Below are 22,517 nucleotides of genomic sequence, written 5' to 3'. Positions count from 1 at the left end.
ACTACAGCAGAAAAGACACTCTCCTTGAGCTGCCAGTGTTATGCAAGCAGGTGTGGACCCACTACGCCACTGACTGGCTATACTCTAGAGGGGCGTGACTAAGCAACTACCTGGTCTTCACTAGAGCCTCTGATGGTGAGGATAGGCTTGGGCCATTAGTGTTGTTTCTAGGTGCCAATCCAGAACAGTCACCGAGTCAGTGGCAGCTGACCAGGGGGTCAAGGATATCAGTGCAAGCACCGAGGGGAAGTACGTGGTCAGGAAGTCTGAAGTCAGGCAGGCAGCGATCAAGAAAAGTCCATAAACGAAGTCCAAGGTCAGAGGCAGGCGGCAAACAAGCAAAATCCGATAAATCCAAAAGCAGGGTCCAATATACAGAAAACTCCAAAAACACCTTCACACGCAGAATTAGACAAGCTTGTGACCATGATTTGCTCAGGCATCTTCCTGAGGTAGGAGGCGCCTTTAAATACTTCCTGTTATCCAGCCATAGGCTGGGCAGATAGAGGGCGTGTATGTGCTGCCTCAGTAGTGGAGAGACACAACCATGCAAACCCTAACAACCAGTACAGGACTCAAGAAGGAAGTAAGCTCTGGCATGGAGCACAGATACAAGAATTAAGCTACCTGTTGCCCACGCTTCTCATCACGGCGCATGACAGCAGGAGGGAAAGAGGGAGCCCGGCGCCCATGCCCGCGGGTAGGGGCAGCAGCGCCGGCACAGATCACTGGGCTAACAGACAGCTTAATATAAATCTATCAGAGCAATGAATGAGGATATTTCTAGATCCATGTGAGGTACAGGACTGGTTCTAGCTTTGTTAGAAAGAGATTGTGAAGTACTATATGATGTCTGATTTTCAGTTTTTCATATTACTCATGGGATAACATCAAATAACCTGCACGTGACCTCTTTCATAGTGCTGAGAGGTGTTTGGTTTAATTTGCTATTCTTTTCCCACAAAACCCTATGTCCCAGTTGTAGAGTGAATCTATTAACAGGCAGGCCCTTCAGGATGTTCCAGGTCTCATAATATCCCTTGGTTTGTCGTATTGATTTAGGTAAATTCAGCCCTTTGGTTTATAACCCATTGTTATTAATAGGTTTGGACTGTGGGTCCCTATCAGGCATTCCTGTGAGTATGTGTCTCCAGATGCACCATTGTTGTCCTGCATCTGGCCTACGACCCCTTATGGATCTAGTGAAGGATGACATATTAAGACCGAGAGACCATGAACAAATAAAAATCTTTTATAGAAGTGCCCGCAAACATTACAAAACACTTTGTGTCGCAGAGGCACGACCAGTGCACACCATTTCTTTGGTATACAATCTTTTGAGAGATGCTGCTTACAAGAATTATGTGCCGTCCTATATTGGAAAGGAGGGAGACATAGTGGCCTTGTGGAGGGATGAGTGTCCCAGGATCTTTCAGCTTGTTCATAAGTCCTCAATTTCTATCTATTTCCAGGAGAAGAATTTAAAAATTAAGTCTCACTGGTATTAGCATCCATTGCTACTGAAAAAAACATTCCCTTCTGTTGATCCTACGTGATGGAGGTGTGGTTGTAATCTGGGAACTATGAGTTTGTTTGGTCATCCAAACCTCCTGGAAAAAGGTGATTATTTTATACAATACTGTTGGCTCATCCTCAGTGACACCCTTTTTGGGGTTTTATTCCATTTACATGGTTCAATAACTGGCTTCAAGAGAGACCTATTGAGATATTTGTTATAGGCTGCGAAGCAGGCTATTCCCAGACACTGAAAATCCTCAATTCCTTCAAGGAGCTGGGGAATTTATTGACTGTCTTCATATTATCATGCATATAAAACAACTTTTGGCGCACTCAGATGACCTGAATGATTCTAGGGTCATCTGGGTGTTAACAGGAGCTAGGATGTCTTTTAGATGTGTGTATGCAGGGGTGTAGGTTTGAGCATGGAGACTTATCTCTTTTACCTCCTCCCTGTTTTCTCACTGATTGTTTATGGTTTTGTCCTTGTGGTTATGTTGTTCCTTTCTATTTCCACATACATGGAGAGATCGTTGCTGTTGGTGACACATTATTAATGACTTATGTGACTTATGTAAGCAGCAATATTTACATTTTTCAGACTATAAGATGCACCTGACTATAAGACACACCTCAGGTTTAGACAATAGAAAATTAGAAAAAAATATTTTCTATTTATGAAACTTTTCCTGATGGATCAATGAAGTAGAGGGGTTGAGGTCACCAACTTTGATGTCTAGCATAGAGGGGTTAATAGTTTTGGTCAGCGCCTGTGACCACTAAAACATCTGCTGACCATTAAAACAAACAACAATGGTGCATGTAAAAATCACCTCATTAAATGTACCTATCCAAGAAAAAGCCTCTCCTGCTTTGCTCTGTAGTGTCCTGCCATGCTTGTTCTGTTAGATTATTTTCCTGATCCTTGATCATGACATTATACAAATACACGCACACAGGTCTGCAATACACACACATACAGCCTGCTACATACACAGATGACAAACACAGCCCTGCCACATACATACCTGACATATATATACACACACACATACATTCCTGCAACATATACAGCTAACAAGCACTGCCCTGCTACATATATAGCTCTACTACATACACATCTGACATATATAAAAGTCAGGAATAGCTGCCAACTTACAACTAATACAGTTATTTTACTAGAGAAGTGGCCTTGATTGGTTGGATCTGAGTCTGAGGCTTTGTATGTTGAGTCTAGTTTCACCTTACAATGGGTCAGAAAAGATCACTGTATGTTGAAAATATTGTATCCTTAGGCCATTGTATCCTAATTGATCACTGTATGAAACTCTCTCTCACTTACACACTATTATTTTTAATAAAAAATTATCACAACGCAGTATTCTTCTTCCTTGTCTGTCCCCTTCTACTCAGGACATCATCAAATGTCCTTCCGATGAAGTTATTTAGAGCTTTTACTTCCTTTCACTGCAGCTGGGGGACCTCCAGGATGGAGATGTCTGTGTCTCTAACATTCCTCTCTATGTGCTAAACCTCCTCTCCTACCTGCACTGATCTCATAGATCAGTGTCAGGCAGGGAGAAGAAGTGCTAGACGCACGCTTCTCTCATTGATTAGGAAATGTACTGTATGAGCACTCTGCTGGATCATTAAGGAAACAATCAGGGGTTCTTGACCACTCTGACTGCGAACTAGAAGATGCAGGCACTTTTTAGCAATATTTTTTCCTTGCTAAAAATTGCGTCTTTTTGTGCAAAAATATGGTATTATTTGTAAATGTATTATTGTCTCTTGGTTATTGTGATCCTTCTTGGTATTAACTTTTTCATTGTTGTACTTACATCTTTTATACATTCAATAAAACTAAGACTTGATTTACCAAATTAAATATATATATTTATATATATATACACACATATAGCCGTAATTGAGAGGCATTGTGTATTTTGATTCAACAAAACATACTGATATTTGTAACTGCACTGCATATATACATTTCTTAGTACATTTCACAATAAGGTGATACTTTATTTACCTGTACTTTTCCCTGTACAATAAGTCACTAACGAAGGTGTGATATTTGCCATCACAGCTTATTTTCTGTTATCAGTATATTACCACATTATAACATAATTGCTTAAAAGTTGTGATATTTCATTTTACAGAATAATCTTTCATATATCAGTAACTTGCTATTTTGGCATTAAAACTGAAAATCACAGCTACTAGTGGACATAAAAAGGGTGTTCGGCCTAGTTAAAAAATACTTGTGGCAAGGTCACTCACTTTTCCAGGCGTTCTCCTTTACAGCAATGTGGCTCCAAGTGGACCCTGCATTGCTGCAAAGGAGGGAGTCCGAAAAGGAGAGTGAGGGTTTTAATACTTTTTTTATTATGCTGGACAACCCCTTTAACATCCCACTGGTTGTTACTCTAAGCGAGTTCTTGTGCAGCTTTACCTTAATACCGGGAGGTCCAGCCTGACCCACTGGGCCTCTATGACCAACTCCTGGCTCTCCCTAAAATACAAAATACATTGGGAATTAGATCCATTAACCTACATTGAAATTGACTCTTAATACTAGAATGAGAAAATATTTATTCTTTATTAGTAATAGTAATTACAATCAATCATTGCAGCTTGTTCCGTTTAATCATACTGCTCACTATAATTAGATCTTTTATGTGTTCTGGGCACAACGTTATTTATAATGTATGTAATTACAATGAGATAATGAATTAAAAGTTGGTAAGATGTTAAGTTAGGATTGGATATTACTGTAAATTACAGTTCAGCACCAGTGATTGATACTATATAACCAGGGCAGATATATTAATAGTTATCTAAACATTGTTTTTGGTAATATATGATATCTGTGTCATATTTTTTCATTTTTAATGACTCATGATAACAGCCTCCTATTCTCTAAATGTTCTTATACATTAAAGAGAGTCTGTCAGCAACTTGTTTTAAACTGCCCACACCCCTATGTGGCACAGATTTACCGAAAACAGATAGTACCTTTCTTTGGCTTTCCTGAGCCTGTAAAGCTCCAAAAATGAACTTTGAAGTAACATACAAATGAGCATCCCAAATGCCCAGGGGACATGCTGAAAGTGCCCAGGTCCTGTGGAGTTACTTGTGGATAACTCCTCCCCTGTTTAGCTTTCATCCAGCCCTGTATCCTCCTGACGTCACGCTCTTCAGCATCTTAAATCCTGCACCTGCGCACATCAGGCATGTGCTCTACACTACTCTCCAGATGGATGATCCCCATGGCTCCAGTCCTACTCTTGCTGCTGGCTGCTCTATGCTAACTGCTCTTACTCCGACTCTTCCGTTTTTGCCGATTTCGTGCCAGTAAACGGTGCATGGGCAAGAGAGTGACGTCAGGAGGATACAGTGTGCAGAAAGTAAAACAGTAGAGGAGTTATCCATGAGTAATACTGGGGGGGGGGCTGGGAATGTTGAGCATAGACACTGTCCAAGGGCACTTGCAACCCTAATTTGCATATACTTTTTGGAACTTTACAGACTCAAACCAAAGGAATGTGTTGTCAGCAAATGACCTATTATTTAAATCAAATTTATTTAACATATTTTTAAAGAATGTTCGGTAGTTATTTTTAATTTCCATGTCACTATCTATATAAAAAAAAAAACCAAAAGGGGGGGCGGAGCCTGGCCGTTGGTGTGGATGGCTGTGTGAGAGACCAGCTCCTCCACGTCCCAGCATCTTTAACCTTTTAAAAAGCGGTGACCTGTGAAATAATGGTCAAATACGGGCGAGACAGAGGGCTAGAACCCCCAGACACACCAAAATCGCATAAAGGGCAGCAAGATATGCAGAAATTTCTCAAAAAGAGAAGCTCACACTCACCGGGAGCAAATGCTAAGATGGCCGCGGCGCGCGAAGCGCGCCAAGCTGAAGTAGAAGCCGACGACTCAGAGGCAGATAGTGACAGATGCGGTGCGACTGCTGAGCGGGATCCGGCGCCTGTGTCTAAATCATTCCTTACCAAAGTACTCGGCCAAGCATTGGACAAGGCGCTGAGACCGGTGCTCACGGAGCTAGCAGACATAAAAGCGGAGATCTCCCAGATTGGTTATAGGGTCGAGGCCCTAGAACACACGGCCCAAGACCTGAAATCGCACGCCGCAGGAGTGGCAGACTGCTTGAACGGTCACACAGCTGAGCTCAACAGAGCATTTTCATTACTGGAGGATCAGGAGAACCGCAGCAGAAGGCGCAATGTTAGAATAAAAGGCCTACCTGAATCCTGGGCTGCGGAATCACTCCGCAAAGTTGCAATGGAGATCTCTGAAGATTTATTAGGCCCGGACTCTGCTGACTCTATCATTATTGAGCGGATACACAGGGCTCTAAGACCCCAACCGAAGCCGAACGAAAGGCCAAGAGACGTAGTTTGCGGCCTATTGTCGTTTGTAGACACAGCGCGTATTATGGAGGCGGCGCGCACGAGAAGCCGTATTGTTTATGATGGCGCAGATATTGCGCTCTATCAAGATATCGCTCCATCAACGCTCGCGAAGAGGCGAATATTAAAGCCCCTACTAGATGCGTTGAGGGCGCAGAAGATACCGTATACATGGATGTACCCCTTTGGACTATCAGTGCTCAAAAACGGGAAACGCATCGCTATACATGTACCAGAGGATCTAGAAAGTGCGTGGGAACGTATCGGTATTCAGCCCATGGATATCCCCTCATGGCTGCCTGTGTCCTGTCCAGCAGCACTCCCGACCTTGCTACAAACGGAATCCTGGAAGAAAATCCAGAGGCACAAGACCCCCAAGGCACCCAAACTCCAGATAGAAACTACAGACCCTCCGACATGAAGACGTCTAAGGCTGCGATACGGTGCAGTATTATTGAGGAACTAAGAGGGACATGTTAGGAATGCTATCACTAGAACAGTCCTTACCAGTATTCATAGTCGACACTTTGGGACGCTTTGGTCATCCTTCCCTCACATTTCTGGGGTAGAAGATGAGTCGGCATATATCTTAAGGACTCAGTGTCACCTCTAGATAATCCTCCGGCGTTCACTATGCCATGTTTGCGGTTTATATTTTTTCAGTTGTATGCTTTTAAGCTGCATTATTTGTTCTATTTATGTTCTCAACACTAAGGCACCCATCTGTAAGTTAAAGTAATATTTTAGATGACATCAGTCGCAGATGGGTTACCATCACCTCACTACGAGATTAGGTGTGTGATAATACGCTGATGTTAAAGGGGTACCCAGTGCCTTAACACATGTGGAGTCATATGGGAGATTCTTGAGCGTTTTGCTAATAGAGTTCTTCTATGTGAGGACACGTTCGAGTTTATACCACCATACACAGTGTTTAACAATGTTTTCATTAATGGGTTTAATATACTTCATCTAAAACCTGGAGCCTGTCCTTCCATGGGTTTGCATCTGAGACTCCAGGGTACAGACGTATTCTAGTATAACACAATCAATTACCTTTTTGTCTTATTTAATGTTAAAGGCATGTTGTTCTTAATTAACACTTTCTGGCCCAGAAGATAGTAAAATGTTTGACATACGTGCCATCAAGGCTTATGTATAAATATATATACACTGGTCACTAGAAAGAAAGTTCTGAAGCTGGTTACTAAGATGTCTGGACGATGCGACCAGGCTTAATGTTTTTCTTGTTTACCCACCCTGCTGTCCACATACATGGAGGATTTCTCCCTATGTGACAGCATATAGTTACTAGCTCCAAACCTAGTAATTGATCAACTTTTTCATTTTCTATATCTTTCTTGATCTTTCTTGATCTCTTATTCTGTCCTCTCCCCCCCCCCCCCACCCTTTATTTTCTCTAACCTCCCCCTATTGTATCTCGCCAACCTTGACTTGTTCAGTAGACGACTGTCTGGTGGGCATATTACTAGAAACTCTTAACTAAGAGACTAGGGTTATAGCTTATTTAGAATGACTGATATAGTAGTCTCCACATTTAACGTAAAAGGCCTTAATACGCCTCAGAAAAGGGGACAGGTTCTGCTTGCCCTCAAAAAACTTGGCTCACAGATTGTGTTCCTCCAGGAGACGCACCTCCGTCAGAAGAAAATGCCAAGACTACCGAAACGTCCATTTACACACTGGTTTCATAGTACACAACCAATATCAGCTTCAAAAGGTGTTGCCATAGCAATACACCAATCAGTGCCATTCACCCTTCTAAAGCAACATTCAGATGCGGAAGGAAGGCTCCTGCTAGTCAAGGGTTTAATAGCAAACAGCAAATTTACATTAGCAAATTTTTACGTCCCTAACAAATCACCAGTTCGCTGGCTCCTACAGGCCCTAGACACCCTCAAACTGTTCGCGGAAGGTCAAATAATCCTAGGCGCAGACTTAAATCTAGTGCTAGATCCATTGGTGGACTCATCCTCAACTAAGTCCCATATATCACAAAAACTCCTTAGCAAGCTCCACAAGAAGCTTCATGAACTACAGCTAATAGATGTATGGCGTAGCCTCAAACCCTCAGTCAAGGATTTTTCCTTCTACTCTAGCCCACATGGGACATACCAGAGGTTAGATTACATTTTGACTTCTGCATCTTTTCTCTCCAACTGTAGGTCAGCTGAAATTAGGACTATCACGGTGTCGGATCATGCGCCATGCACAGTGACCTTCTCCCTGGCCTCCCTACCGAACAGAGAATGGAGCTGGAAACTGAACGAATCTTTACTACTCAATCAATCTCACTTGGATCAGGTTAGGACCCAATTGTTGGAGTATTTTGCGATCAATTCACCCGCACACAGCTCACAGCCCATGATATGGGAGGCCCATAAGGCATTTGTTAGGGGGTGTTTTATTTCACTGGGTTCCAGAGTTAAGAAGGAGAGACAGAAAGAAGTAGACACACTTTTGGAGAAGATAGCAAAAGTAGAGAAGATACACAAAGTATCACTTAAAACAGAACACCAAAAAGCTTTGACAGAGCTTAGGTTACAACTTCGTGACCTTCTCAATCAAAGGATTATGAGACAGATGCTGAATTTTCAGCATAGAGTATACGCGCATGGTGATAAAGGAGGGAAGTTGATGTCTTCACTACTAAAGAAAGCTAAAAATATAACATATATTACAGCTATAAAAAAACTAAATGGTAATTTGACACAGGAAACACCAGAGATAGCCAGGGCCTTCAGAGAATTCTATTCAGCCCTATATAATCTCCGCGGAGGTGGCACACCTGCTGGAGATTTACATAGAGAACAAAATATTAAGGAGTTCCTGAGCTCCCTGCATCTACCGAACATAACAAAGGAAGACTCTACATATCTTACTAGTCCAATAATGGAAGAAGAAGTGACAAACACTCTTAAAAGTTTCCCACCAGGAAAGAGCCCAGGACCAGATGGTCTGTCCTTGATATATTATAAAAAATTTCAAGACATCTTGATCCCTAGATTTACAGAGGTCTGTAACGCTCTGCTACAGGGTGACTCCTTGCCTAGACAGACGCTAGAATCCCATGTCACCTTGATCCCTAAAGAAGGGAAGGACCCCCAGAACTGTGGCAGTTATCGTCCAATTTCCCTCCTGAACCTGGACTTGAAACTATGGGCCAAAATCTTGGCTTGCAGAATGAGTAAGCTTCTGCCAAATCTGATAGGATCAGAACAGTCAGGATTCGTCCAGGGGCGGGAGGGGAAGGATAATACTCACAGAATCTTTCATGCCATACACATAGCACATAAAAAAGGGTTCCCCCTAGCCTTACTAAGCATCGATGCCGAAAAGGCGTTTGACAGGGTCAACTGGATGTTCATGAAAATGACTCTGCAGAGGTTCGCCTTTCCGGATGCATTTATACAGGCGATTCTAACTCTCTACAGAAATCCCTATGCCAGACTAAAAGTAAATGGAACTTTATCGCCGGCCTTCAATATCACCAATGGAACTAGGCAGGGTTGTCCCCTGTCTCCCTCATTGTTCATATTGGTAGTGGAAACACTTTTGCAGTTAGTCAGACAGTCAAAAGATATCTCGGGAGTCAAATACGGTCAGAGAGAGCTAAAATGCACTGCCTTTGCGGATGACCTATTGTTCCTAGTAAAAGACCCTGAAAAAGGACTAAGCCCCTTGATAGAGAAAATAGATACTTATAGCTCACTGTCAGATTTTAAAGTTAACCACTCCAAATCTGAGCTCCTAAACATATCCCTCCCGAGAGCCAAAGAAATGGCCCTGAGGAATCAGCTCCCTTTCCAGTGGACTAAGGGACAGATTAAATACTTAGGGATACATATTCCCAAAGACACCAAAGACTTATATTTACATAACTTTACCCCCCTCTTAAAAGAAATACGGGATCTGCTGCAAACTTACAACCTACCTTATCTCTCCTGGATGGGTAGGAAAAACATTTTAAAAGCCTATGTAATGCCCAAAATTTTATACGTCATACAGTTAGTTCCAATATGGCTTCCCAAATCCTTTCTCTCAAGCATAAGAAGTATGTTTTCTAAATTCCTATGGAATGGTAGGAAACCTCGGATCTCTCATAGAATCCTGACTAGAAATAAGGAACAAGGAGGTCTAGGACTACCAGATGTTGCTAGCTATTATAAAGCAATACAGCTCAACAGATGGCTGGAACTGGTAGACCCTAAAAGACAACCAGATGTTCAGGCTATATGCAGACAGAGTGCGGGCCAAAGTTTCCAGAAACATTTATGGCTACCAGATAAACACACAAAAAGAGATATAGATGTAGACCCCATGCTCATAGGATTAGGAGAGGTCTGGAGAGAAATGAGCAAAATCCTAGCACCTAATCCATCTCCACTGATGCCGGTAAGCCTCATTCCGGAACTCCTTAATAAAAACAGCAGAGACAAACCGCAGTTATGGTCTTATTTTACATCTATTAAGTTTAGTGAGGTCGTGCCTGAGCTGGAATCTTCCATCCTCAAACTGCTTCCAAGCGAGATAGTAGACTCATCAGGATTTTTTCTCATGAAGTCCCATATTAGAGCTGTGTGTGGGGAATTGAAAGAACAGTACCCGCTGCAAAGGTCCATGACTGATTTTGAGAAATTGATGTGCTCACCAATCACAGTCACAAGAAAGGTTGCAAAGCTTTATCCTTTGGTGGGAGGCCTGGGAGAACCACTGAAACCCCTATATCTTAGGGAATGGGAAAAGGAATTGAACAGAACTCTAAGTGATGCAGAGGTCAAAAGAGTACTAGCAAACTCACATGGATTTTCAATCTGTACACGCTTAAAAGAAAACCACTTCAAATTGCTAACAAGATGGTATAGAACACCTGACTTCCTTTTCAAGAGAGGATTGTCTGATACAAGGGAGTGTTGGAGATGTGGAGAGGGAGTAGGCACATTATCACATATATGGTGGGAATGTCCCAGAATTAAAGATTATTGGGGAAAAGTAGAAGCAACAATACAGAAACTCACAACCCCAAGTTTCAAACTCAAGTTAGAAATGGTAGTTTTATCTCTCCCCGCATCGGATTATGCGCCATCAAAAAAGAACCTAGTTTCGCATCTCCTAGCAGCAGCCAAGATGCTAATTCCTCTACATTGGCTAGATAAAGAACCTCCCTCCATACTTGAATGGAAAGCGAAGGTCAACCAAATCTGTAAATTTGAGGAGATGACAGGGTGGATAAATAGGACTCATGATAGGTTTCTGAAGGTGTGGAGCCCTTGGAGATCTCTGACGGAGGCGCCTCCAGACGGAAACAGCACTAGTAGAAGTAATGCTAATAGCTGACGAAATAATGTATGTCAAGGCTCACTCCCATACTCCTCTTCCCCCCCCCCTCCCTCCCTTCTGTTTATATCTTAATTCTTTGTGGATCCCTCGATCCTCTTTCCGTCTATTTCAAATGGTCTCTATTTGACGTCTACTTATGTTCCCTTGCATGATTTTAATGTAGAGTCTAGGGAATGAAATCAGACAAGCGCAAAATCAAAAACATACGCTATCTCCCTTACTAGATGGGAAAGTCTAAGTATTAGATAAAATGAGAACCCAGACCTGCTCATAAGTAAGGCATTAAAATGGATATTATGTGGTTTCTTATGTGACTCACTATGACCATGAAATGCATATTTTGTTACTGTATTCTTTTGAAAAATTGAAAATAAAGAATTTATTTAAAAAAAACAACCAAAAAATACGACAGTTTTCGCACTGGCCACTAAGTCTAATAATAGGTACCATTTCTTGGTCTGTAGAGATCACTTTACTGCAGTCATCTTCTTATCATTATAGACAGGATTACAATGACAGATGTCACTCATATGTAGATCAACCATTCACAGTAGGTTATCTACTCCCTCCTGACCTCTGCACAGGTCACAGTGGATACTTAGAAAAATCTATAGAAGTCAATGAGACCATTGTCTTTATGGCCCATGTAGCTGCTGTAAAGCATATCTCTAATTGCTGTTAAGAAGAGCCCAGGCAAGATGGCAGCTCCCATAAACATGTTAAGGAAAAAGATTTTTAAAAATTTACAATCAGAAAATAAAAACAAATTACAAAGGAGGACAGGTGTCTAGTTTTAACTGGCAGAAAATTCCTTTAATTCCACTTTTGTGTACAAAATTCTGTATTAAAACACTGTTAACCATGTCATACAACAGCAGCTAAATTCATTTCACTGTCACAGGTTATAAATCTTACACACATTAATTACACACATTAATTTGCACTGATAAAATAGAATTTCTTTTCAGTAGCACATGTGGTTTTTATGGTGTTTTTTTTTTACTAAAAGCCAGAAAAAAAACACTAAAAGCTTCAGCATGATGCACTTTTCAAAAAACCCCAGAAACCCCAGAACACCACCTTCTTAACAAAATTGCCAGTCACAGAAAATGTTTATACATCCTGCATTTCCTATTTCTTCCAGAACTTCAGCTAACACCTCGAGCTGCGTTTTGACAACAAAAATGGTCAAAAAGCTCAGGTGCAAGAAAAACTAAAAACTAAACAACAAAAAAGTATACAAAATGCTATTCAAATCTATATGTGAAGTGAACCCACCCTTAGACACACGCTGACATCTCAACATTTTTTAGAACTGTTCAGAGAAGTGTATTATGTGTTTGAACACATGAATTGGTGCACAGCATGTACTCTTCCCTTCTACACAACTGTTGCCAGAATTCTTGAATATTTTTCTTACTACATCTCCCTATACCGTGCAGTTTTTCACTTACAACACATTGCCAAATCCAACCCCATGCTCCTAAGACCATCTTACAATGACATATAAAATAATGTGAAAATAAAATTCTAATATTTATTACCTTTTGTCCCTTTTCACCAACATCTCCTTTTTCTCCCTAAAAATGTAAGTGTTTAAGACCTGGTTACACAAAAATCTTAAGGCCAGTTGTACAGCAGTACTGCTATTAAGACAATTAGTTTCGGATCACTCTAGTCAGAAATGAAAAATCACCCATCACTTGGTATTTCTATGTCTTTCCAACTTCTACATTGTTCAGGCTTTTTGCTCCCTTTTATTTCTGGTTACTATATATTTTCCACATTGTAGCATCAAGTGGCTCCATGACACCAAGGTCAATAAGCGAGTCTGCTGTATAGCAATTACCCCTCAGTACATACAGTTGTGTTCAAAATATTAGCAGTCAGACATCACTAACCTGATCAATCACTGTTTATAATTTACTAGCAGGTGTAGTAGAGTAATAGAAATCCAACAGACCCAACAGTCATGACATGCATGCTGCTGATTCTGTGTAATTGAATCACTAATTGAAAGGGGCATTTTCAAAATAATAGCAGTGGTGAGTTCAATGAGTAAGGTCATTCATTCTTTGAAATAACAGGTGCCAATTATTGCCCTTATTTAAGGAAGGAAGGCAGCAAATGTACATGCTGGTTATAGTGCATTTCTCTCTGAAATTCCGAGGAAAATCGGTCGTTCCAGACATTGTTCAGAAGAACAGCGTACCTTGATTAAAAAGTTGATTGGAGAGGGGAAAACATATAAAGAAGTAAAGAAAATTATAGACTGCTCAGCTAAAATTATCGCAAATGCTTTGAAATGGCAACCAAAACCTAAGAGACGTAGAAGAAAGCGAAAAACTACCATTAAAATGGATAGAAGAATGGCCAAAATGGCATGGACTCAGCCAACAATCAGCTCCAGGAAGATCAAAGGTCTAAAGTTACCTGTGAGTACTGTTACAATTAGAAGATGTCTATGTGAAGCCAAGCTATCTGCAAGAAGACCCCGCAAAGTCCCACTGTTGAAAAAAAGACATGTGCTAAAAAGGTTACAATTTGCCAAAGAGCACATTGACTGGCTTAAAGAGACATGTTGTGGACTGATAAAAGTAAGATTGTTCTTTTTGGGTCTAGTGGCTGGAGACAGTTTGTCAGACGACCCCCAAACACTGAATTCAAGCTACTGTGTTGGGCCTATCTATCGCATACCAGGGATCATGGATCAGTTTAAATACATCAGAATACTTGAAGAGGTTCCTGGAGAAAATTCCACTTTCTACCTTAAATGAAGCTCAAATAGAATATCTGGAGGAGGAGTTGTCTCTCACGGAGCTGCAGGAGGCCCTTGGGTCTATCTCGGGGAACTCATCGCCAGGATTAGATGGCCTTCCATACGAGGTCTATCGCAAGTATAGTGATGTGATTCTCCCCCAGCTGTTAGAGGTTTTCTCCCAAGCAACACAGGGAGGGAGACTACCATACTCTATGATGGAGGCTCTCATTGTTTTAATTCTAAAAAAGGATAAAGACCCGGCAGAATTGAGCTCCTATAGACCAATATCCTTATTAAACACCGACGCTAAGTTACTATCAAAAGTTTTGGCTAGGAGGCTTTCGCGGGTTATGCCCACCATTATCCACCCAGATCAAAATGGCTTCATGCCAAAAAGGGTTACCCATCACAATTTGCATAGGCTATTTATGAATATTCAGTCCCCGGGGCGTGGTGCCCGCTCCATCCTGTCGCTGGATGCTACTAAAGCCTTCGACAGGGTGGAGTGGACTTTTCTCTGGGAGGTAATGAAAAAAATGGGCTTTGGCCCAAGATTTATGGCGATGGTCCAGCTACTTTACAATTCTCCAGCTGCCAGGATTAGGATCAATGATTCGACGACAGAGAGTTTCACTTTAGGAAGAGGCACCCGTCAAGGCTGTCCCCTCTCCCCTCTTCTATTTAATATTTATATCGAACCTTTAGCGGCTATGATAAGACAGGACCCGAAGGTGGCCGGTTTTGGCATAATGGGGAAGCATGACCGTGTATCCCTTTACGCAGATGATATTCTGGTTTTTATTCATCAAACAGACACCACTCTCCCTCGCATAATGGACCTGGTTGGTCATTTTTCCGATTTGTCCGGACTTGAGATCAACTGGGAGAAGACCGTTCTCCTCCCTATAGACGAGTTGCGAGGTGAATGGAATAATCAGTTAACGATCTCTGATTCAATAAGGTACCTGGGGATAACAGTTTCTGCCAAACCTCAGGAATATTTACAACTTAACCTGATTCCCTTGCTGATGAAGTTGAGAGCCAAAATTAAGATATGGCAAAAAATTCTGCCAGCAAGAGCGGACAGAATTTCATTAATAAAAATGGTACTGCTACCCCAGGTTCTTTACGTCCTGTGCAACTCGCCTGTATGGATCACAGACAAGTACTTCAGATTGATAGAGCGGATGCTCAATGATTTACTATGGGGGAGGAAGCGCGTGAGACTGAAGGCACTCTATTTTTCCATGCCCTACAATCGGGGAGGTCTTAACTATTTTAGGGGCTATTTTGTGGCCTCCCAACTCTGTCTTTTTAATGACTGGGAAAATAGCCCTTTCTGCAGTAAAGTGGTGAAAGATGCAGGTTTCTCTGATTTTTTCACCGTACTGGAATCTGATTATCTATCAAATACACTGAGCGGGTACTCATTTTTCTGCAGAATGGCTATAAAGACTTGGTTGGCCATAAGGAGCTGGTGTGGAGTTAAGGCATCACTTATCTGCACCCCATTATGGCATAACCCAAAACTTTTTAATTTAAATGACTTTTAAGGGCAAATTTAGGTGAGGTGGCTTGGTATGCATACTTCCAATTGAGGTCAGCACTTTCTAGCACTCTGAATAGTCACTTCTTTATTATAGATACTCCTGTATTTCTACATGATTTAATTTGTAAGAAAACTGTCACGAGAATTAAACTATCATACTGTTATAGACACTTAATGTATAATTTCTTTTTGGATGTTCTCTCTTCAGGACAGAGAGCCTGGTCTTCTCTCCTTTCAGAGGTGGGCCCTCCAAACTGGGAGAATATAGGGGAAAGCTTAAAGCTGGTTTCACATAATTTTAACCACATTGTTGTACAATTTAATATTTTGCACAAAATTTATGTGACACCCATATGGTTATATAGAAGAGGACTCAGGGCCTCCTCTGACTGCCCACGTTGCGGTGATTCCGAGGCAGATCACTTACATCTGTTCTGGGATTGCCCAATGGTGAGTAGGTATTGGAGCTTGGTCCAAAAGAACCTGGTGCGTAAACTTAAAATTGTTGTTCCTTTGTCCCCCAGGATATGGGTCCTGGGAGATTTATCTGAGGTTAATTATCAGCCTATAAAATGCCATCTGTTGATTAAGGTGATGTTCTTAGCTAGGCTCCTTATTTCTAGATCTTGGTTTTGCTCTTCCGCCCCAGACTGTAATAACTGGCTGGGCTTGGTTGAGAAAGTGAAAAGCTATGAGAAGATCCTGTACAAACAAAGAGGATCCTACTTAAAGTGGAATAATTTATGGAAAGATTGGGACACGGTTAATTAATTAGGACCCTTCTTTCCTTCGTTATTTTTTTCCTTTTCCTGCAAGGTGGGGGGGGTGGGTTGGTGGGGTGAGCTGGGGAAAATTCTATTTGTCCGGTCTCTTCTATATGTATTGTATCGGTGAAGAATGTGAAGGTATACTCGAGCACAGGAGGATCTCTAGGACTGTTGGAGGATGGGGGGACCCTCCGGCATTAAATAATGGTTGGAATTCTTATTTATTCATAATATCGAGCGGTATTTGGGCGGGGGATCGGGGCTCGGGACCTGGGGGCGTCCGGGTATCGGGCGCGACTCGGGGTACGGCTCTTCCCGTCAGACATGAGGTTCGACTGCGGGCAGTGATATGACACACGTGGTGGGCGCGCTACTATGTGTTCTTTTAATGGGACAGAGCGGGTCTCTGGCTCTGTTTTTTGTCTATATCCTCTTCAACTGCCGGTGACTGCCGAGTGATACTCGACTCGAGTTTCTGCCACATGAGATATCAATGTGAATATACGCGAGGTACGGCGAATCACGGCACTGATATTCAATTCAACCATATGGGGATGAGGCAGTAAAATATGCGAGTGGGGTTTCTACCACTGTGATAAAAGACTGCTGGACCCCCCTTTCCGTTTTCTGTTTTATCAAATGCTTGCGATTAAAGATCGCTGTAAGCTCGCCTCTTACGCAGCAGGTGAGTATCAAGTGATTGGCCACATGAGTGTCAACCCTGCCAATCGTGCTTACCCGTGTCTGGGGGAGGGCGTGTGCGAGGCGCGCTCACTGCTTGGCGGCTGTCTGGACTTCAGGCCTCTTATCCCTGCCGCTTATAGAGAACTTGGGCTAAATGAGATGCTTTGTCCATCTGCTTTACTAAGCTCTGGATGTCGGGTGAATCCTGCCATCCTCCTCAGTAGGAGACCTCCACTTGATTTTTAAATGTTCACATAATTATGGACACTTGTATGCAATTATTGTTAATTATGCCCATAGATTAGAATTGACGGACTTATGGACTTTATAATATTAAATATGTAATATGGATTGAAATTTTGTATTATAATAATAAAATATTTAAAACAAAAAAAGAATACTTGAAGAGGTCATAATGCCTTATGCTGAAGAGGAAATGCCCTTGAAATGGGTGTTCCAACAAGACAATGACCCCAAACACACCAGTAAACGTGCATCATCTTGGTTCCAGACCAACAAGATTGATGTTATGGAGTGGCCAGCCCAATCCCCGGATCTTAATCCAATAGAAAACTTGTGGGGTGACATCAAAAATGCAGTTTCTGAGGCAAAACCAAGAAATAGAGAAGAACTATGGAATGTAGTCCAATCATCCTGGGCTGGAATACCTGTTCACAGGTGCCAGAAGTTGGTTGACTCCATGCAACACAGATGTACAGCAGTTCTCAGAAACAGTGGTTATACAACTAAATATTAGTTAAGTGACTCAAAGGAAAGTAACATTTTCAAGCATTTTTCAGTTTATATAGTGAATATTTGAGTTTGTAATTAAGAAGAATACAAACACTGCTATTTTTTTGAACAGTCTAATATTCACTTTTCTACAATTTCTTTAGAGGAACAACACAAATTTGATATATTTTTCTTCATGTTTTGATTTGGAATAGAATGTGTAGTGTTCCCAATGCATTTGTGTGTATGGAAATAAAAGCTATTAGAAAGATTTTGAGCTTTATTCACTTTTTTCAACACGCTGCTATTATTTTGAACACAACTGTACATGTCAGTGGGTGGTGCACATAGCTAAGTCCCTCAGAAGAGAAAATGTGAAATGAGTGTGAATGACTCGTCATGGAACCTGAGAAACATAAACCTGAGGTCATTTTACATCCTCACTTTCTCCCAGCCTCATTATCACTGGTGTCCTGTTAGTATCCTGCAGGAGAGTAGTCATCATTGTAGCCTTATGTGATGCTGTCTGGGTATACTGTAGTTCTTACACTGAAGTGGCTCAAGAAAGCACTGCTCTGAAGTTATGGCAGCACAGGATTCAGCTGCGGCCTAGTAAGGAATCTCTGGAATGGCTCCATTCAATAAACTTTGAATAAACTTATGGAGCATGAATAGATCCATGACTTGGCCAAAGTATAAATTTTTAGTTTTTACCTGATGTGATCCTTTAAGTTTTTTTTCTTTGAGAGAATCAAAAAGTACAATAGTACTTTAGGAATATTTACTTTTAAATCCCCCTGGTGCCCCTTCCCATTTGAAATTTAGCATGATAGCTGTCGAATAGGCAACCATTCATTCATTCTTAAACATAAACCTTTAATTTCTTCATACAAAGTATTGTAAAAGGAACATCCAACTGGCTGTAAAAAGAAAGAAAGGAATAGCATAGTTACAGTAGTTAAGTTTTTATTTTAGTCCATAAATGATGCCCCACCCTCATTGGTGCCTGCTTTTTCTACTTTCCTTCCATGTTTGGTTTCATATGGTAAATATGGCTTACTCAGCTGTTTTATGAGGATCATGTTCAATGTTAGAAAATTAACAACTAGTTTTTTTTAGCACTACATCTGATAATATGTGGTCATTATAAGACCTATTGGGACTCATTTAACAGAACTAATACTGTAGTAGGTTGCTCATTGCAGCCAATCAGAGCTCAGATTTTAAAAAAACTTTCGATGCAATTGCGACTTTTCACAATTAGCATTTTATGCCACCCTCACCAATTGTACGAGAAGGGCGCAGGGCCAACAGCCCCGGCTCATTCATCATTATTTATGCCATAAACTGGCGTAAACAATGACTGAAATTTAAGGCACCTTTGTGCTGCTGTAAATTTCAATTTGGCGTACGGACTGACAGAGGAGGCATGTCATTTATCATGAGGCCTATGGTCTTCATAAATGACATGCCTCCTCCGGCAGTGCAGGCCCCATCAAGACTTGCACAGCATACACGGTCTTGATGAATCAGAGCCTATGAGTTTGCCTTTATTTGCACTGAAGCCAAACCGAATAAATGTCCTCTGCTTATGAAAGGCAATGAAAAGTTCAGCCACTTCATAGACTTATTATAATGAACTGCATATTTTTTATAATGAACTGTCAGGCAGTTAAATCTCATGTTACAAGACCTGGAAAATATAAAGGGATGAAGTCAAACAGCCATGGATGTCTAAGTCATGGATGTCTACACTAGTTTTCATTCATGACGCCCAAAATCTTTTATACATCTAGTGCCCTGCTATTACCAACATAGGGCAACACTAAAAGACATGCATACACACTACTGCCCACAAACCAGAAAACAAAAACCAAAAAGAATTCTTCCTATTTTATGTTAACACTACTATTTCATATATAGCAGCTCCTCAAACATTACAGCCATACATGCATAGATAATTAAAGGAGAAGATAAAAATCAAGATTAATTTTTAGAAGCAGTGATGTAGCATTAGAGCATTGCTTCTAAATATTGTAACATAGCATAGATTATACATTTATAGATTGCCTTTGATTTACTACAGTCTTAGGTAAACTACACAATGATTTACTAAGGTAATTGCTGAGGAGAAATTGTAAAAAGTTACCTTCTGACCAGGAAAACCAGGATCTCCAGCTTCTTCTGGTTCGCCCTGGTTGACAAATATAAAATATGTCAAAATAATCTCTTATTACAGATGGAGATTCAGACTGTATTGTTTAAATGGATGCAGTGTACCTATTTTTTCACATGAATTTCCAGAGATTGTTACATGTATATGTGTGTTTGAGGAATAAACTTTATCAAGGCATGACTTGTAGCATTGTCCCCATATCTAGGCTCCATCTCTAAATGTCAGTTTTCTCTCAGCTCAGTTACGGAGTGAGCGGAGATTACCTGCTATGATGTCTCCCATACACAGCAAGCACAGAGAAAAAGAGATTCTTCTCCCTATCTGTCTGTAGTAGTGCAGCATAGAGGGCATTAAACAGCTGTACTGAGCAGTGCAGTGTGAACTTAGAACTGGGGTGAGATACAGCACTTACTAGAAGCATAATCATCTATGTGTCAGGCACCAAAGCCTGCACCTGAATGTTACTTCTGCCCCTAATATGGCTTTGCAGCTTCTGCTACATACTACATATTTGTGTTAACAAATAATATAAATTCGTATAACCTAAAACTTTAGTACAATTTTTAAATTGGTTTTAAATAAACAGAGAAGGAATATAAAGAATTAAAATAGTACCTTCTGTGCTCTGTCTCGCTGTGGTCCTGAAAGTCTCTTTCCTTCCTATTATGGTAAATAAATCATGTAAACAATTACATTTATACACAAATTATATACTGATTTATGTATGTTTATGCATTTTTAAATATATGTATGCAATTATTTATGTACACTGTTAGTTTAACCGCTTGGGGACCTCAACAACTTTGATCCTTTCACCAAGAAACTGTAGTGTCTTCTGCAGGCAGACTGTTACAGAGCAGGAGGAGCTGAGCAGATTGATAATTTTATGAGAAAAAAAATCAGTTTAACGTAAGTGCTCTGTGCCAGTATTCTGAATGCAAACAGCAAGTCCGCAAAATATGGGCACTGGCTGTGTGCACTCCATGCTGTGTATGTGGACCCATTGACTTGAATGGGTTTGCGATCCGCAAAATACAGCAAAAGATATCTTTTGGGGAGCGGAGGCATGGATTGGAAGCTCACGGAAACACTACGAATCGCTTCCATGGGCTTTCGAGTCCATGCTTCCACACGCAAAAGATAAGATATGTCTTATCTTTTGCCATATTTCGCATATTGTGGACCCGTTGAAGTCAATAAGGGATTCACACGGCCGGTGCCCGTGCATTGCGGACCGCTATTTGTGGTCCGTAACATGGGCAAGAAGCCCTCCGCTGTTTCAAACAGCAGAGACCCGCTGCTAATGACAGCAACCGGCAATAATGCTGATCGCTGTCATTAAAGCCTTTAGATGCTGTGATCAACATCACTGTACTGGGATTCTTACCGACATCCTCCGCGGCCAATGAGGATGACGGTCATTGATTTCAATACACTGTGTCTCTCTGAAGAGACCCAGAGTATTAAAGCTGCAATTATTATTTTGCCCAGCAGGTGGCAGGCCAACATAAGAAATTAGCAATTCTCCCCTCATCATGGATCTAAAAGGTTTAGAATAAAAAAAAATAATGGGTTTTGTAGGCTCAAATACAAGCTTCAAAACCATTAAAAAGTTTAAAAAAAAAATGTTAAAAATATATAAAAAATGTAAAAGTTTAAATGACCCCCCTTTCCGTAGAATAAAAAAATAAATGCAGAAATAACAAAAAAATATAAATATCATGGGTATCACCACGTCAGAAAACTCCCCTACTACTAAAATATTAAAATATTGGAAAAAATGGTCATTTTTCCATCGCTTCTCTTACCCAAACAAATGTAATAAAATGTAATCAAAAAGTCAAACACACTCCAAAATGGTATCAATAAAAACTACAGATTGTCCTGCAAAATAATGAGCCCCCATACAGCTCAGTAGATAAGTATAATTTTATATATTTTTTTCAAAGTTTTAATTTATTTTTACACTATTTATAAATAAACTATACATATCTGGTATCGTTGTAATCATACTGACCCAGATAATGAAGGGAACAGGTCAGTTTTGCTGCAAAGGGAATGCTAGGGGAACAAAACCTGTAAAACGGTTGAAGAATTGCATTTTTTTCCAATTCCACCCCACTTGGAATTTTTCCACGCTTATTACTACATTGTATGCCATATTAAATGGTGGCATTAGAAAGTACAACTTGTTCCGCAAAAAATAAGCCCTCATACAGCTATGTGAACCGAAAAATAAAAAAGTTATGGCTCCGGGAATATAGGGAAGAAAAATGAAAACGCAAAAATGAAAAAAACCTCTGATATCCTAAGGGTTAAATGTCAGAGCAGCTAAATCTGCAGGCTGGAAACACATTGGGAGGAACTTCTGAGCCCTGTGAATGCTGCTGTACTATACAGCTGAGTTCACAGGGAAGACGGCGCAAAAGTGGTAAAACATAATAAATATGTTACTTAGTATCACCTATATTGGTCCAGTCCACAGAAGGTAACATGTTATTTATGGCATTCAGTAAAAATGCCAAAATTT

At 40.7% G+C, this 22,517-nt stretch overlaps 1 protein-coding gene across 1 annotated transcript in view; it reads right to left on the bottom strand.

Annotated features, from left to right (window-relative positions):
* LOC120986031 (collagen alpha-1(VII) chain-like) overlaps positions 1 to 22,517 on the bottom strand; it is a 570,823-nt gene that overhangs the window by 304,280 nt on the left and 244,026 nt on the right. The window contains exons 71-74 of the mRNA XM_040414311.1: positions 20,603 to 20,647; positions 19,961 to 20,005; positions 12,863 to 12,898; positions 3,977 to 4,036 (exon numbers count right to left, since the gene is read on the bottom strand). Of these exons, the coding sequence (XP_040270245.1) occupies positions 3,977 to 4,036; positions 12,863 to 12,898; positions 19,961 to 20,005; positions 20,603 to 20,647 (186 nt within the window). The remainder of the gene's footprint in view (positions 1 to 3,976; positions 4,037 to 12,862; positions 12,899 to 19,960; positions 20,006 to 20,602; positions 20,648 to 22,517) is intronic.

This window comes from Bufo bufo, chromosome 1, assembly GCF_905171765.1.
Source record: "Bufo bufo chromosome 1, aBufBuf1.1, whole genome shotgun sequence".
NCBI lineage: Eukaryota > Metazoa > Chordata > Amphibia > Anura > Bufonidae > Bufo > Bufo bufo.
The sequence above is the reverse complement of the archived record's forward strand: the minus strand, read 5'-3'. Positions and strand labels throughout refer to the sequence as shown.